Genomic DNA, 15761 nt, shown 5'->3' on the forward strand with positions numbered 1-15761 from the left:
AGACTATTAAGTATAATCTGTCTTTGTGGGGCCTATTGTATAGATAATAGATTAATATTATAACTGCAGAATTTTAAAATTTAAAGAATTTTTATTTTAATATTCAATTACAAACTTAACAAATATAAATATAAAAAAGTATAAATAAATAAATAAATTCTTGTTTTTATCTAACAAATAATATTGTTGGAAAAAGCTTGTAAGATGAAAAATGTTATGCAAATTAATATTAGCAGAATGCTACTAAATACTTCATTATGATTTGAAATACCTAATTAGGGTTTTTTATTGTCGACTTCTAATAATCTGTTTTTTGTCTGATTTTTTAAAGTTACCGTAGAAAAAGTCGTCCTTTGAACAACCCTTTGCATATTTTTATCAATATCGAAATTTAAATTAAAAATTAAAGGCCGGTTGTAAATGCGGCAGGTTGTGGGTTCAATTCCCACTCGAGGAAAAGGAATATGTAATGTTTTCATTTCCTCGCTTTGGTATTGAGGCAAAGCGCGGTGTTGAGTTTGCGTCATTCAATACGTAATGCCTCCAGAAGTTGGCGGAAAGTGAGGGACGGAAGTGTCTTAGTGCGATCGGAGTGTTTTAATACTAGATTCCCAGGTTCCCTCTGCCTACTCTGCTATATGAGAGATACAGAGTGAAGTTAAAAAATATTGCAGATAATTAAATGGTTTAATGCTTATTAAGCGTTGATATTAGAGCTAGCTACTTACTAAACTACTTATAAAATATTCAATATAATACCGTCGACTATACCGTAAAACGTTCTCAGTGTGTGTACGTTTTTCAAATTTCTTCTACCCAAAAAGAAAATTACTCAGAATTATAATTCGGAAATATAGTATGTTATTTATTAAATATTACTATCATTATGATACTGTTGTAAAAAAAAATGAAAATGCGTTAATTATTTTTTTTATGTCTTTTAAAAAAGTATTCTTCTTCCATAAGTGTCGAGTAACACTTTAAAAATGTAAAAACATATTAACTATACTATACTTTATATACTTTTTACTGATATTCTATAAAAGTGGCAAAATGATTGTCGAATTTTAAACAATTAAAAATAAAACAGACAGCTATAGCTTTCACTTTTTAATTCATTTCACATAGCTTTATCGTGTCCACGAGATCATCGTAGTTTAAATAAAATGATTGCATTTTTAAGAGTAAGTTATAACTTAGTAATTGTTTTAAAGTAATTGTATTTAGATATAGTTCTCACATTTACTTAAACTCGTAATGAAAGAATCCTCTAAAACATGTCCTGTTGAGCTAATCGTAATCTTGATCCTATCCCAAATATTTTTTCTTTATTACTGGTGGAGACAAGGAAATCAAAACGACAAGGTCAAACCACATAATCTTTTCGAAGGATGCTTAAGCTTTGTGTATTACTTTCTGTCAAAATCGTAAGCATTCAGTATCTCCTTTTTACCCGATTACGAAGGTATTGCCAGTGATCCTATTCTCCCCGTATAATGAGGAACTTATATTTCATTGTTTCAATGTTCACAAAGAACCCTGTAAAATAAAATATATAGTTTTTTACTTTTTGTATTGTATACAGTCAGGTTCTTTGCATCTATGTTTATTATTATTTTTATTTCATAATTAACCAGTGTCCTTGTTTTATTTATCACTTTAACATTGCTCATTCATTTTAAGTTACATAAGCATTCTACAATATGTTAACTTTACATATCCAACACGATAAAATTCACCACTACTACATGTCAGTCAGCTATTTGTATCATAAATAAAATTGTAAAAAAAGACACTTGCAATTTCTTTACATTTTAGAAAATGCCATACAGAGCAACAATCAACAACTTGAATCGAGGATCTAGTTCATTAGCTCGATTTAAAAAACGTCAAGCAGATTTTCAAGTAAGTTATGTTAAAATATACATTTTATAAGTGACTTGACTTCGGACATTTTAGAATATTGTTTATATTTATTTAATAATGTTGAACTCCTCACTCTACACAAGAGTATATAGTAATTAGTAGGCAGGCTAAGAAAGTTGAAATAGGTACTTTATTTAATATACATTAAAATGTTAAGGGATGTTTATTTATGTTCCATCAAATTAAAACTTAATCATATAAAATATTGTATACTCTTGAGTGAAAATATTAAGTCTCATTTAATGAAAATGAAATAAAAAAAAGCCCGAGGTCATTGCAGCGCAGAGGCACAAGGGTGTGACTGTAAAGCGACAGTTGTGGGTTTGATCCCCACTCAAGGAATTAAAATATTTATTTATATTTTTATTACTTCACTCTGGTGTCGAGGTAAAGAGCGGCGTCCAGTTCCACCACTCAACACGCAATGCCTCCAGAATTCAGCGGAAAGTAGGGAACAGAGTGTCTTATCACTAAGTTCCCTCTGCATCCCCTTCTGTGTGCGGGATACAGCATGAAGCTGATTTATTTATTTAAATAAAAAAGTACTAAATAGTAACAATTTTATTAATAAACATATTTATCAATTTTCAGTGTGAAAATGGTCAACCAATTTGGCTAAAAGCTGGTTTATGTGACAAGATCCTGTATGGGGCTACAGTTGTGGCATGTTATATTGGGATTCTCATGACATTAGGTACTATTTATGATAATGCTAAGCCTGCTTCATGGAAAACATCTACTTGTTAGGTTACAATATTGATAAAAGAAAATTAATACATAATGAAGAAAAATCATTTGTAATATATAATTTTACAGAATTTATAACAATTTTACTATGATATAGTATATAAATTATAAAAATAATAAAATTAAGTAATTTATGTTCTTTGGACATGTATGTGAAATTTGCATGATGGCATGGTCTGAACTTCTGCTGTCACAATACTGTTGATGCAAAGGTTGGCAAGACCACCTCTAATTAGACCGCAAGTATATGCAACATACTGTAAACAAAAAATATGTTCTTAAATTACTTGTTTATTAAAAGGGATCCAACAATGAAATCATTGTATTATTGTTTGTATTAAGTAATATTACTATTTTTCTAATATACTCTATTTATTTACCTAAATTTATCCTTGATATATTTTAAAAAACTATCATGATATATTTTTAAAAACTTACCCGTGGTGCATACTCCAAATATTGCTGACCATTTGAAAAATTTGTCAGAAATCTGAATGCATTATCTTGAAGCACATAGACCCCTTGGTGATTGGTCCTTAAGTTATCTATTTGTTTTTTATAAATGCATGTCCAAAAATCTGTGCAAATGAATTTCATTGTATCCAATTCATCTTTAAATCGAGGCCATTCTCGTGTTAATCGCTCCATAATTTTGTAGCCAGCAGCAAAACCAATATACTCCACAACAGATAAGTCAACATCCTGAATATATAGTAATAGCAATAATTTATTAAATATATATAAACTATTACAATAATAAATGTATTGGATATTTTTTTTTATGTTTTAAATGTGTAATAAAAAAAAACAATTTACCTTACTGCCATTACTAGTTTTGCTTTGCTCCAAGGTATAGTTGATTATTTCTGAATGTAATAATTCGAAAACAATATCGTCAGCCATATTTTACGTCGGAATGCTTAGCTATATTGGTACATAAGATATATTAAATTAATGGTATGATATATTTTCAAATATGAAATTGAATTAAATTTCCCTTGCAGCTTGGTGTTTATTGACAATAAATTATTGTCGATTTCTGACAGATGTCAAACTGCAATGCCATAATTGCCATATTTTGTTCTTGTCAATATTTATACAACTGGTTATATGGTTACGGAATCATTTCTGTGATAAGGATACGGTATATCTATAAAAGATAAATATCGTTCATATTGATTATTGATAAATTGTCAAAATAAAATTAATCAACACCATCAATATGTTGTAAGATTATATTCATAAAATTTAATTTTGTAAACATTATCGTACGAGATTCAAATTTACTAAAAAAGTCTTCTAATTTAATAACTTTTAATTTAAATCTCCGATATGATCCCTATTTTAGGATTCCGTACGAAAAAATGGAAAACAGCAACCTTATGTAATTTTCCGCCGCAATTTTCGAGGTTCTGCTTGTTGAGTCAGCAGAGAGCCGAACTCAACGCTGAGTTTTTGTCTTGCGAAAACGAAGAGCGAAGAAAAAAAATCCCTTAAGTGTGCCCCTGCGCCACGACGGCCAATACTCCGGGACGCAATGATTGTATGTAGTGGTACAGGAAATTAGGACCAATGAACAAACCACCTATTATGTTGAAAAGCAACAAAAGTCGGGACTAGTGCCAGATGTTCAACTTGACAAACGCAAAACCAATAAATATAATAAAACTGTTAAAAGGTGCCAATTTTATACAAAAAAGTTTATATTTGACCGTAGTCTCTGTTATTGTGAAATACTTATTATAAATTTGATTTAGTAAATGCTAGATAAAATGATAAACATTTTCCCATAAAAAACGAGGATCTGTTCTAAAGCTCTAGCCTAGCGCTCTCTAGCAGGCTAGCGAAATTTTAAGATATATTAAAATAATAAGAAAAGATGTTTTTCTTTACGAGCATTTTCTGATGACTCGAGAAAATTAAGTATATTTATTACTATAGTATATTATAATTCGGCAAAAATGTGGAACGGAGTGTCTTAACACTAGGTCCCTACTGCAAAGTGATCAAACAAGTTCATTAATACGAAGATGCGGCAATCAGTAAAACAAAATTAAATATTAGCAATTGGACATATACTTACATTTTCATGTCACATTTTAGTCGAATTTGATCGCAATAAAAGTTATTTGATAAAATTAATAGGAAGCATCAGAATAACAGTTAATGTTAGTTATTGTTTAGTTATCATTTAAAGATAAGAGCTTCGATGTCTTTATTATTTAAGATGGCAAACTTGCTTTATCTAAGGTAACACTTGCTAAAGTAGGTTTACAATAGGAGTCCGATACCAACGGTAGCGCATAAAATAAATATGGCGAAAGTAGAGATGTCGTGTTTAGCTTGGATCCTGATAAATACAAAAGACTTGTTATTGATGTTAATTTTGGGTTAGCAAATTAAAGTGCAAGTGTCAGTGTTATTATTATAATATTTTAGTTATAGTGTTGTGTATATTTTTTATTTTATAAAATGGATGATAATAACATATCAGCAATAAAAGATGGCGATCCAACCCTATCTCTTGTGTTAGTTGAAGCGCCATCTATATTGGAAGTGCCAAAACATACAGTGGAAGGAAGTGTTAAAAAGAAGAGGAGGCGCGGAAAAACAAAAAGAAAAATTTTAAAACCTTTTTCTAAGATGCCTTGGCAAGAGAGACGTAAACTTGATAATACCAAAAGAAACAATCGTTTTCGAAAAGTAGTTTTATCAAAAACACAGGCTCCTTTTAATAATAATCAATTCTTAATGGAAATTCATAAGCCAGAGCCAGAAAATAATTTTCATCTTTACAGAACACCATCAGCTCGGACGAGAGATTCAAGTTTTAGTGTTGATTCTGAAGAAAATTACTTTTTCTCTCTCCCGGAAGACGAAGAAGAGTACTTGACTAAAGAGTTTTCAAGTGTGTATGAAGACGCTCAAAGCGAACGTTTGTCTAATATGTCTAAAAATGAATTAATTCAAGAATACCTTCTACTCGAAGCTAAATATGATAATCTTATTAAGAGAAATGAGCGTAACAAAATAAAAGATTATGATGACGATAAAAATTCTACTGGCAAAGATATATCTCTAACTGACAAGGATGAAATGTCAACTGACAAAGATACTTCCGGTATTTCTATTGTGTCTGGATTTATTGAAGAACCTTCTTTGTCTGATATAATGCTACGATTAAAGGAACAAGAACAACAAATTTCAGAACTTCAATTAGCTAATGAAAAACTTCTACTTGAAAATAATCATTTAAGGACAAGAAATCAGGGCTCTAGTGAAGATTCTGAAAGTGATAGTTCATCTACTTCAGACAGCTGCAGTAGTTCTAGTTGTTCTAGTCCAGAACATGAATCAATAATGGTTAATGGAAATATTACTGATCCTGCACTTTTAAATGGTCATTGTCACAGTGAAAATGGACCCCAACCCCTAGTTAATGGATTCCACAGTCCAAAGGAATAAATAAAACTGTGACTAAATGTGTTTATGAAAATGGACAAATGTGTTGAGTTATATTGTTAAATGACAAAGTATTCTAACATATAATAAGACAATATGTTTCTTGCCTCTGGTTTGTGTTTGTTCTATTCCATGGTATGACTTGGGAGACTGTAAGAATGTAATTGTGAGATCTCACTTTAGGTTTAGTGGACCAACTGTGATATCCATGTGGATATTTTGTAATGAAATTGAAAATTTTACTCTTTTAGGTAGTCAAATTTAATAAAAGCATGAGTTTTATATTTAAAATTATGGTTGTTAATGAAATTGTTACAGTATATTTTAATATGAGTAGTGTTAATACATGTTACTTATGAATTAAACTTAATCAAAATATTATTTTAATATTAATTATTTGTATATTTTAGTTTGACTCAATGTTTAAATGCATACAAATATTGATTGCATTTTCTCTAAGTTATTTTGTTTTCATACTACAATCTATATCCATAGGATGGATCTGATCTCACTTTTATATTTATACAGTGTGATAAAGATAAGAATACTGCAGTAGAGTTATTAATATATTGTTTGATTTTAATATTAAATATTGTTGTAGTATTATATTCACTGATAAGTTAAACTGTGTCAAGTATCCATGTAAGATAATAACCTATGCACCCAGGGTTTAATTTATAATTATTATTTCCTAATGTTCTTTACAAAACATTGCACATACATTATTCATAATTGCGTAATATATAAAAAAAGATTTGCAGCACAAAGTAATGAATTTACTTTTATATGATGATATGAGTAATTGTTGCCTTTTATTGTGCAAAAATACAAATACTTTCATAATATTTTATTACAGATAAAAATTAGAATTAAGTTTGTTATGTTACTATAAACTACATTTAAACACTAATATTATTTTAGTTGATATATTATATAAGTTATATACAATCAAATAAAACTATCTCCATTCAAGTTCATATTTGGAAAATGATATAAAACATGTTTTCATAACAATTCCTGTATCTTCTGAACACAAATTATCAGACCATAATTGATGTATATAAAACACATAATATTGGAAACTAATATATTAGTGTAATTATGGAAAAAAAAGTTTATTGGTTACTCTTGTTTACTTTGAAAACCAATTGATATTACTTTATTTGGTTTTATATAATTTATATACAATTAATAATCATGATTACATAAAATATTTTAATCCATGAGGGTGCACATGATAGCATAAAACAATTACTAAATAGATTAAAGATGATCTAAAGTATGAAGGTTAAATGTTTAAGATTTAAATTAAATATCTGAAATGCATGCTTATTAAATTTGTCTCTCTTTAAAGGTAAAATAAAAATTATTAGGTATTTATTTGTTTTATTTTTCCTTTCTGTCTGTAAATATAAAAACAATTTATTTCTTAAACTGTTAAAATCAAAATTGTCCTGAACTATTCCTGTAAAGATTTCTTTTTCACTTTTGTTTCAGGGGCATTGGGATTAGTTCCTTTATAAAATAATTTAAGCATAGACATGGCTTCATCAGCTAATAAATTCCCCTTAATACTATAACAATTATCATAATATTTACATACATCTAACACTGTTTTCCCACCAAATCTGTCATTAGCACATCCATAAATTACTTCTTTAACTTGTAAATCATTTAAAGCTGTGGCACACATTATACATGGTTCAACTGTTACATACACAATAATTTTTTTAAAATAACTTTTATGGTTTATTTTATTTTTCCTACAATAATTTAATATGGCATCAATACAGTTCATTTCAGCATGTCTAGTAGGATTGTGTGTAATGTTTACAGTGTTTCGCGATTCGCTGACTACTTCTCCGTTTATAGTAAAAACACAACCAACAGGCACTTCTTTTGCATCTAATGCTTCTGAAGCCAATTCAAGTGCTCTTTCCATTAATCGCTTTTCTTCAAGCGACGGATCCATTTCTATAGCCTTTTATAATTCATATATCACTTTTGTCTTCTTGTTTTCACCGAACATTTGCTAAGGTTTTTTTAAAATGCATAATTTAAAAATTACTTAGACACTACTTCCATGGTTTTTCAATACTACATACCAATCTTTTTTTATGTTAGTCAATGTTTAGTTCAGTTCTTTAATTACGGCGTTTCGAGCGTACCAGAAGCACAAAAAGACTTCAGGTGTACGGCAAAAAAGAGATAAAGTTACACAATAAGAAAACGCTTGTTTAAAATTCGCCCAATGTTTATGTTTTAGGTTAACAACACTTTCAACTTTGACAATTAACCAGTGCTGCCAGCTATAAAATAAGATATGCTAAAATGTAATAAATTACGTCCGGTACCGTACTTTATGTTAAAACTAGTGGACCCGTGCGGGGCTACGCCCGTTTGAAATTGAAGTATTAATATAGAAATTGAAAAGTAAAGATTCAGTCAATTCAGTAAAACAATTGTATAAAATAACTGATACGGCAATTTGCATTTTTGTTGAACTAAATATTTTAAATTGACTATTTTTTTATTTATGAATAAATTTATGTTTTCGGGGGCTTGCCAGAATCCAATAGTGAAAACCGCATCTAAATCGGTTAAGCCGATTCTGAGATTAGCGAAAACAAACGCACAGACAAACAGACAAAAAAATTAAAAATCATTGTTTTGGATTCCATTATGTTAATAAAGGTCATGTCAAAGTCCTCATTATCACAGAACACATTTACTCACTCATATTTTAAATAAAAAAAAAAAGAGGTCTGAAGAATATAATTTGAACTTGCAAGCTTCAAATTATATGACCGAGAGATGAAGTTACTTAACATTTCATGGATCCTTTGTGCTGATGTCATTGCAGGATGAAGGGCCAGTAACTGGGTGACCTTATTGACATATGACAAGACTTATAGAATTACTTAATTACCTTATAGAATTGCATATCAATGTGGCACTCTGATAAAATTTGTTAAGTATTGCATAGTGAACTACTTTGATTAATTGATTAAATTACTTTATGAATAAAATATCAAAATAAATATATTTTAAAAACTTATTTTTATTCAATTTTTTTTTGGATACAAATATTTTTTACTTAATATGTAATATTATAAAAAAAAAGTATAGTTTACAATGTACTTATAAAAGGATTTTCTTAATAATCTAAATATTTTTTTGGTTTTAGTATAAAATTTCTTTTAAAATATTATTGTTTCTCATAATACTTTAGCAAATCATGGTCTCTCAACTGTTGCAAGGCTTTGTTTTCCCAGTCAGTGTTATTAACAGTTCTAGGACTTGGATGTGATAAGTAAACAACCTATGGAAATGTTATAAGTCCAATTATTTACGAAAAGAAATTGTCAATTGTATAATTATTAAATAGTATAATTATACAATATACATACTTAATATTTCTTTATAATTTGTGGGAAATAAGTGATTATTTCTATTGTACATGTGTGACTGTAAACAAATAGTTGTGGGATAAATTTCCACTTGAGGGAATGATATATTTAATATTTTCATTTACTCAACCTGGTAACGAGATAAAGTGCACCCTTGAGTTCCGTACCCCAAAATATAATGCCTCAAGAATTCGGCAGAAAGTAGAGCACAGAAGTCTATTAATAAGGGAGTATCATTACACTAGATTCCCAGGTTGTCTTCTGCCTATCCTGGTATGTCAATAAAGCTAATTGAAATGCAAATGAAATTAATTAAATAAGCAATTTAAATAATATAGAATAAGCAAGACGTAAATCTAATTATATTTAATAATTATGTTCATACCTTAATGTTATTTGTAGGTAAGTACTTTTTTATTGCTTTCTGAGCTCTTGTTTCACAAAATTTTCCTATAGCTACTATAATTTCAACTTCATAAAGTTTTAAAATTTGAATAAAAATAGGATCGCAAATATTATATAGAGGTTCCATTTCAGATACCTGAAACCAATACATATCATACATATTGCTGCATAGTATAAAACATTATTAGGCCGTATGGAGCAGCAGTATAACATCTGACTCCAAATCCAATTTTTATTGATTTGATGGTTTAATTCTCATGGGAGAGTGGATTGTTTAAATTTCTCGCTCTGGTGCCTGGATACAATGTGGCATTCAGTTCTACTACTCAACTGTCAAGTCAATGTCTCAAAAATTGTGCAGTGTTTGTAATTTTTTGTAGTTGTGTTGTGTTGTGTATGTAGTTGTGCAACAAATGTAAAGTACCTTAATACTTAAGTACCCTTAAGGGTAGAGGGAAGCTAGTATGATATAATATAATATTCATCAGTTTTTGTTCTAAGCCTAGTTTAAATAGCAGCAAAACAAAATACAGCAATATTCGAAAAGTTGAGAAAAAATACAGACCATTTGTATATTGTTCAATAAAAATAAATAAGTATATTCATTAGCAGTCCTTACTTTAAAATCGCCTGGAGTGAGATTGCAACCATTACTTTTCATCCACTGCTGATTTATATAATTATACACAAAACTGGTTTTAAAAAATGTATTTGGTGTTCCACAAATACTTTTAATTAATCCCCAAAATCTCTTTCCACTTATCTGTAGATATAAAGTGTATTATTAAATTAAATATTTAATATAAATAATGTTTATAAACTCGGTTTTACCCATATAATTATTGCTTACCTCAGTTCTAGTGCAATTAAAGCCATTAACCGGTCTTTCTCTTATCTCATTTGGAGGCTTGTCTACAGGACCTTCAATTTCCAGCCAATTTTTTACTGCTGAAACTTCCCCGAATGGAACCTTTAAGTTACGTATTTTTATTGAAAAAGGTTTATAATAATTATGATGAAATCATTCATCATAGTCAAATAAATTTCTAAATTTCATTTACGTCAAATAAATTTTTAAATTTCATTTACATTTAAATTTTTCATTTTTTAATTTACTTTCAAATAGTACTATTTTTAGCATTACCTACCCCAGTCTGTGACATTCCCCATGGCCCGGGATTCATTCCAAAATATAAGATTTTTTTCTTTGTACTACAATATTTTTTTATATACATTTCAAAAGTATATCTAGCATATATACTTGGATTGTATACACATTTTACTAATGCAGGTAAATTAAATTTATCGAGAGTTCTATTAAGCTCGTCAATTAATTCAAGTGCATCATCAGAAATGGTAGTCTTCGAATTTTGTGAAGTTGGTATGGAACTTGCCGACGTAAAGAATGATGACTTTACTTCTAAATCCATTATTTGAAGTTACTTTCAACATAAACTAAAATAAAATAGCTTTATATTTTTAAATAATTACGAAAAATAGTGAATCTTTACAATGTCGTGCAATGACTGCCACATTATTATAATTTATTATTTCAATTCCTGGCTTGAAAATTGCTATCTAAAATTTATTTAACAAGAAACATATTCTTATTAAGATATTTTAATACTTTTATGATATTTTCATATTTTAAATATTTGGTAACAAGTACAAGACAAAGTTCTATTTTCCTATTGGTTGACTATTTATTATTGAAAGTTTATCAGATAACATTCAGTATAGATAAATAAAATATTTAAAAATGACAGATCATAAAGCTGTTTGCACACATTGCAGTGTGTTGTCTTTGTTCGGAAAATTATATATCGAAAACCATATTTAATAATTAGAAAATTTTAATAAATATTATGCACTTAATTGGAATTGACTTTTACCAATGTATGTCGTATATATGATATTCCATCTGATATTTGACTTTTTTAACATCGTTAAAAAATATTATTTTATGATTTTTAGGATCAGTGGCTTTTACATATAGCCCGAGATCCCAGGGGCCTCCGGATCTACATCATTTTAGGAAAGTGGAAATTTTGAGGACTATTAATATAATATGTAGTTAAAACGGTATGCGTACTTACTAACTTGAAAGTACATAATTCATATTCATATATCAAACTAGCGACCCGATTATTTATATAATGTATGTTTGCAAAGCACTTAAGATAATGTGAAAATTAATTAAACCCTAATGCAACCCGCATTTTCGTAGTTTCAATAAGGATTTTCCAATTGTTTTACACAGCAAGGATTTTTTAGTAGGTACCGTAATTTTAAATCTGTGCTACTAATCTTTATAATATTTAAATGACTATATTTAAACGGAAGAAATTATAAACAAAAACCTACCTAATATATCGCGCTGAAGTAATACATTCAATTCCAATTATCCAATACGTGCAAACGCATCTAAATCTTCGTTGCTATAGAGGCAGGCGGGTTTTTTTTTCGAGCTTGTGGTTAATGCTGAAGAGGGTTTTCTGTCTCTGATGAAAAGCAAGCACTACGTGGCTGCCTGTGAGGAAAATTAAATAGAATGCATCGGCCGGGAATCGAACCCGGGCCGCCCGCGTGGCAGTCGAGCATTCTACCACTGAAACACCGATGCGTGTAAGGCAGGCGGCCGCGGCGGACGCATGGCGAGTGGCGAGCCGTTTCGCAGCAAGGATTTTTTGATATTGTACAACTTCTAAAGTACTAATTAAAGTGAAAAACAGTAAAAGACAGCTTTGGTCTACATTAAATGGCCAACGTAACTAATATACTTATTTATATGCTGAGAGTAAGGGATAAGTGAACTTTGATTTTTATTGACATACAGCTGATGTGTCAACGGCGGGATGTGTCAACAATTAAATGCGTTTTTCTGTAAAACTATTCGCAATTTCGAAATATTGTAAAAAGCTAATTTTATATTCGTTTAACGTAGAAAATTAATAAAGTATTTTAAAGGATAAGGATTAATACCATTATGGAAAAATATCTCTCACAATAAAAAATACATTGAAATTACAATTTTTATACAGAAATATGATCACTACACGTTATTATTAAAAGATACGAATATGCCGTCGCGGACTTTTTTGTAGATCTTATTAAGAGGAACAATACTCCAGTACATTTTTTTCATGTAGTACTTACCATTAAAGCAGCGCAATCGCGAAAGTGTCTCAACGGGTAGGACTTTATACACATTTATCGTATTTATGTTAATTTACATAAGTATGTACAAATAATAAACTATATATAAACCTTCTACGGAAAATACTCGACCTAATGGTGAAAACCGCATTTAAATCCGTTGGGTGGTTTAGAAGAAGAAGAGTTAGAAACAACAGACAGACACGAAAAGCGACTTTGTTTTATAAGATACTAGCGGCCCGCTCGCGGTTTCACCCGCGTGAAGTATGTTATTATTAATTTCTGTCTCCATGACTACGTCCTAGTGACGTCTATGCAAAATTTGAGACTCCTAGCATTTGTAGTAACGAAGTTTCATACAAACATTCGACCCCAAAAACAACCCCTTAGAAATCGAATATTGCAAATTCCCGTCTTAGCGAGCACCTACGTCCTATAAGTAACTCCTATGCAAAATTTGAGATTCCTAGCACATGTAGTTTCTGAGATTTCGTGATGAGTGAGTGACCTTTCGATTTTATATATATAGATTTAGGTAGGATATATACAACAGTCGAGTCTTGATACATTTGAGCAAAATAAGGAATCTTTCCCAAATGTAGGACACGAAATCAATACTTACGCTAAGGAAGTACCATATAGGATTGGATTATGCGGCAAAAGTCATAAAAAATACAGAATTTGATATTAATTTTAGCTTGATACCTCCACGATCTCGAGTTGGTCTCAATGGTCTCGAAAGACGGACAGACGGACAAGAAAGTGATCCTATAAAGATCCATTATTACCTTTTAGGTCTTCCTCCTGGCGTTAATCCCGGCTATTGCCAAGGTCTGCCTTCCTACTCAACCTACTCCACTTTGTACGGTCTTTTACGTACCTTTTAAGGTACGGGACCCTAATAAGTGTAACACAAAACATATTTAAGTTTGCTTAGTATGTACCTTTGCATCTCATCCACGATTTTTTTCACGACCGTCTCATCACCTGCAGTGCGACTACGACTTCAAAGACAAAACTGTTTTATAAATATATTATTTTCATTTTCAGGGAGGTCTCTCTTATTATTCTTAAGCGTAGGCTTGGCATATGCTTTGCCGCCTGGGAGGAATAGTCTTACAGTATCAGATGATAGGTGTCCCGTAAATTTTTCACATCATTTACTAGAGCACGAGTATGATTGCTCCAAATATTACTATTGTGAATGGGGAGAAAGATTTATAGAGCCACGCGACTGTGCACCAGGAACTCATTTCAGTTATGCTCAACAGGTAAGTTTTACTATTGTTGTATGACATACATATACATCATACGTAGCTTCAAGCTGTATCTCGCACAAAGTATGGTAGGCAAAGGTACCTGCACCCAGTGTTAAGACACTCCGTTCTCATTAAAATAATTTCGTTCAACACTTTTCGCCGAATCCTGGAGGAATTGTGTGTTGAATGGCGGAAATCTACGCCGCGCTTTTGCCTCGACACCAGAGCGAAGATATGGAAATATAAACGTAAATAAATATTTCACTTCCTCGAGTGGGGATCGAATCCACAACCGTCGCGTTACAGTCACATATTTGTGCCGCGGCGCCACGACGGCCTCAAAATTATTATTATTTTATTTATTTCCTAACACATCATCTAATATTGAGAAAATAATCCTGAATCTGAATCCCGAATATCCTGTATTTGCCCCAGGATATATTTGCTTATCAATAATACAACAAATATAATAACCCAAATATGTTATTGTATGTTAATGTATGTTATTTATTAGCAATTATACAAAAAAAGGTAAAAAATATCTATATTTACATATAATCTATCTTCATCCTTTAGGTATGTGTACATATAGCAGTTGCTAACTGTAGGCTGCCGGGGACACCACCTACAGCAGAACCCGTAACTACAGCTGCCCCAACTACAACAGCGGCTCCAACAACAACTGCTGCCCCAACTACCACAGCTGCACCGACAACTACCGCTGCACCAACTACTACAGCTGCACCAAATACTACAGCCGAACCATGTCCTACAGCCGCTCCCACAACCACATTAGCACCAAACACTACACTTGCACCAAACACTACACTTGCACCAAGCACTACACTTGCACCAAACACTACACTTCAACCAAACACTACACTTGCACCAAACCCCACAATTACACCAAATACTACACTTGCACCAAACCCCACAATTGCACCAAATACTACACTTTCACCAACAACTGCTGCGCCAGTGACAACAGTTGCACCAAATTCCACTGAAAATCCCCTCACAACTCTTTCACCAGATCAATTGCGTCCAAATGGTTGTCCGAATGATATCCATATTCATCACCTTTTACCACATAAATCTAATTGTAGTAGATTCTACCAATGTGAACATGGGGAGAAAGTTGAGAAGGAATGTGCGCCAGGGACTCATTTCTCCTTCCCTATTCAGGTGAGCTATATATGTATATATATTAGATATGTTTATAATTATATTAGCGACCCGCTCGCGGTTTCACCCGCGTGAACTGTTATTATTAATTTCTGTCTCCATGACTACGTCTTAGTGACGTTATGCAAAATTTGAGGCTCCTAGCATTTGTTCTAACGAAGTTTCATACAAACTTTCGACCCCAAAAACAACCCTTTAGAAGTCGAATATT

The 15761-nt window shown here is 30.9% G+C and overlaps 5 protein-coding genes and 1 long non-coding RNA gene across 12 annotated transcripts; 3 read left to right on the top strand and 3 right to left on the bottom strand.

The window, feature by feature from the left end:
• Positions 1–462: 462 nt before the first annotated feature.
• Positions 463–2990, top strand: LOC146536841 (uncharacterized). Of its 5 annotated transcripts, none has more exons than XR_014878194.1 (3): positions 463–792; positions 1819–1905; positions 2518–2990. It is a non-coding gene; the product is annotated as an uncharacterized LOC146536841 (long non-coding RNA). The 5 variants fall into 5 exon arrangements; XR_014878193.1 differs by having other exon boundaries at positions 466–856; XR_014878192.1 differs by lacking the exon at positions 463–792 and adding an exon at positions 1047–1184.
• Positions 2473–3802, bottom strand: Trs33 (trafficking protein particle complex subunit Trs33). Its single transcript, XM_085189211.1, has 3 exons — positions 3490–3802; positions 3112–3375; positions 2473–2930 (listed from the first exon to the last, which is right to left on the bottom strand). Exons 1-3 carry the CDS (start codon positions 3574–3576, stop codon positions 2805–2807), a joined length of 477 nt encoding a protein of 158 aa, XP_085045337.1. The 5' UTR covers positions 3577–3802; the 3' UTR covers positions 2473–2804.
• Positions 3803–4919: 1117 nt separating this feature from the next.
• On the top strand, positions 4920–7511 carry Hexim (Hexamethylene bisacetamide inducible). Its single transcript, XM_085189205.1, has one exon. It carries the CDS (start codon positions 5146–5148, stop codon positions 6136–6138), a length of 993 nt encoding a protein of 330 aa, XP_085045331.1. The 5' UTR covers positions 4920–5145; the 3' UTR covers positions 6139–7511.
• LOC146536844 (tRNA-specific adenosine-34 deaminase catalytic subunit ADAT2) lies at positions 7502–8532 on the bottom strand. The gene has a single exon (XM_085189210.1). The coding sequence runs from the start codon at positions 8105–8107 to the stop codon at positions 7595–7597; it is 513 nt and encodes a 170-aa protein (XP_085045336.1). The 5' UTR covers positions 8108–8532; the 3' UTR covers positions 7502–7594.
• A 646-nt stretch (positions 8533–9178) lies between these two features.
• On the bottom strand, positions 9179–13342 carry Smug (Single-strand-selective monofunctional uracil-DNA glycosylase). Of its 3 annotated transcripts, XM_085189207.1 has the most exons (6): positions 13107–13341; positions 11099–11405; positions 10801–10920; positions 10570–10713; positions 9931–10086; positions 9179–9457 (listed from the first exon to the last, which is right to left on the bottom strand). In XM_085189207.1, the coding sequence occupies exons 2-6, from the start codon at positions 11378–11380 to the stop codon at positions 9344–9346; spliced, it is 816 nt and encodes a 271-aa protein (XP_085045333.1). In that variant the 5' UTR covers positions 11381–11405; positions 13107–13341; the 3' UTR covers positions 9179–9343. The 3 variants fall into 3 exon arrangements, with proteins under 3 accessions (XP_085045333.1, XP_085045334.1, XP_085045332.1); XM_085189208.1 differs by lacking the exon at positions 11099–11405 and having other exon boundaries at positions 13107–13342; XM_085189206.1 differs by lacking the exon at positions 13107–13341 and having other exon boundaries at positions 11099–11666.
• Positions 13343–14044: 702 nt separating this feature from the next.
• On the top strand, positions 14045–15640 carry LOC146536846 (uncharacterized). The gene is made up of 2 exons (XM_085189636.1): positions 14045–14377; positions 14942–15640. The coding sequence occupies exons 1-2, from the start codon at positions 14045–14047 to the stop codon at positions 15623–15625; spliced, it is 1017 nt and encodes a 338-aa protein (XP_085045762.1). The 3' UTR covers positions 15626–15640.
• Positions 15641–15761: the final 121 nt, after the last annotated feature.

This window comes from Heliconius melpomene, chromosome 8, assembly GCF_056956725.1.
Source record: "Heliconius melpomene rosina isolate 202511_hmr_F chromosome 8, ASM5695672v1, whole genome shotgun sequence".
NCBI lineage: Eukaryota > Metazoa > Arthropoda > Insecta > Lepidoptera > Nymphalidae > Heliconius > Heliconius melpomene.

Bases quoted from the DNA above. Each gene is read 5' to 3' on its own strand.
- LOC146536846 (XM_085189636.1), top strand. From the start codon at position 14,045: ATGTACCTTTGCATCTCATCCACGATTTTTTTCACGACCGTCTCATCA. The intron at 14,378-14,941 runs GTAAGTTTTACT...TTCATCCTTTAG, and splicing joins ATTTCAGTTATGCTCAACAG to GTATGTGTACATATAGCAGT.
- Trs33 (XM_085189211.1), bottom strand. From the start codon at position 3,576: ATGGCTGACGATATTGTTTTCGAATTATTACATTCAGAAATAATCAAC. The intron at 3,376-3,489 runs GTAAATTGTTTT...CTATATATTCAG, and splicing joins AAACTAGTAATGGCAGTAAG to GATGTTGACTTATCTGTTGT. The intron at 2,931-3,111 runs GTAAGTTTTTAA...TTTTGTTTACAG, and splicing joins ATTTGGAGTATGCACCACGG to TATGTTGCATATACTTGCGG.
- Hexim (XM_085189205.1), top strand. From the start codon at position 5,146: ATGGATGATAATAACATATCAGCAATAAAAGATGGCGATCCAACCCTA.
- Smug (XM_085189207.1), bottom strand. From the start codon at position 11,380: ATGGATTTAGAAGTAAAGTCATCATTCTTTACGTCGGCAAGTTCCATA. The intron at 10,921-11,098 runs GTAGGTAATGCT...CGTAACTTAAAG, and splicing joins GGGGAATGTCACAGACTGGG to GTTCCATTCGGGGAAGTTTC. The intron at 9,458-9,930 runs GTATGAACATAA...ACATTTCCATAG, and splicing joins TACCTACAAATAACATTAAG to GTTGTTTACTTATCACATCC.
- LOC146536844 (XM_085189210.1), bottom strand. From the start codon at position 8,107: ATGGATCCGTCGCTTGAAGAAAAGCGATTAATGGAAAGAGCACTTGAA.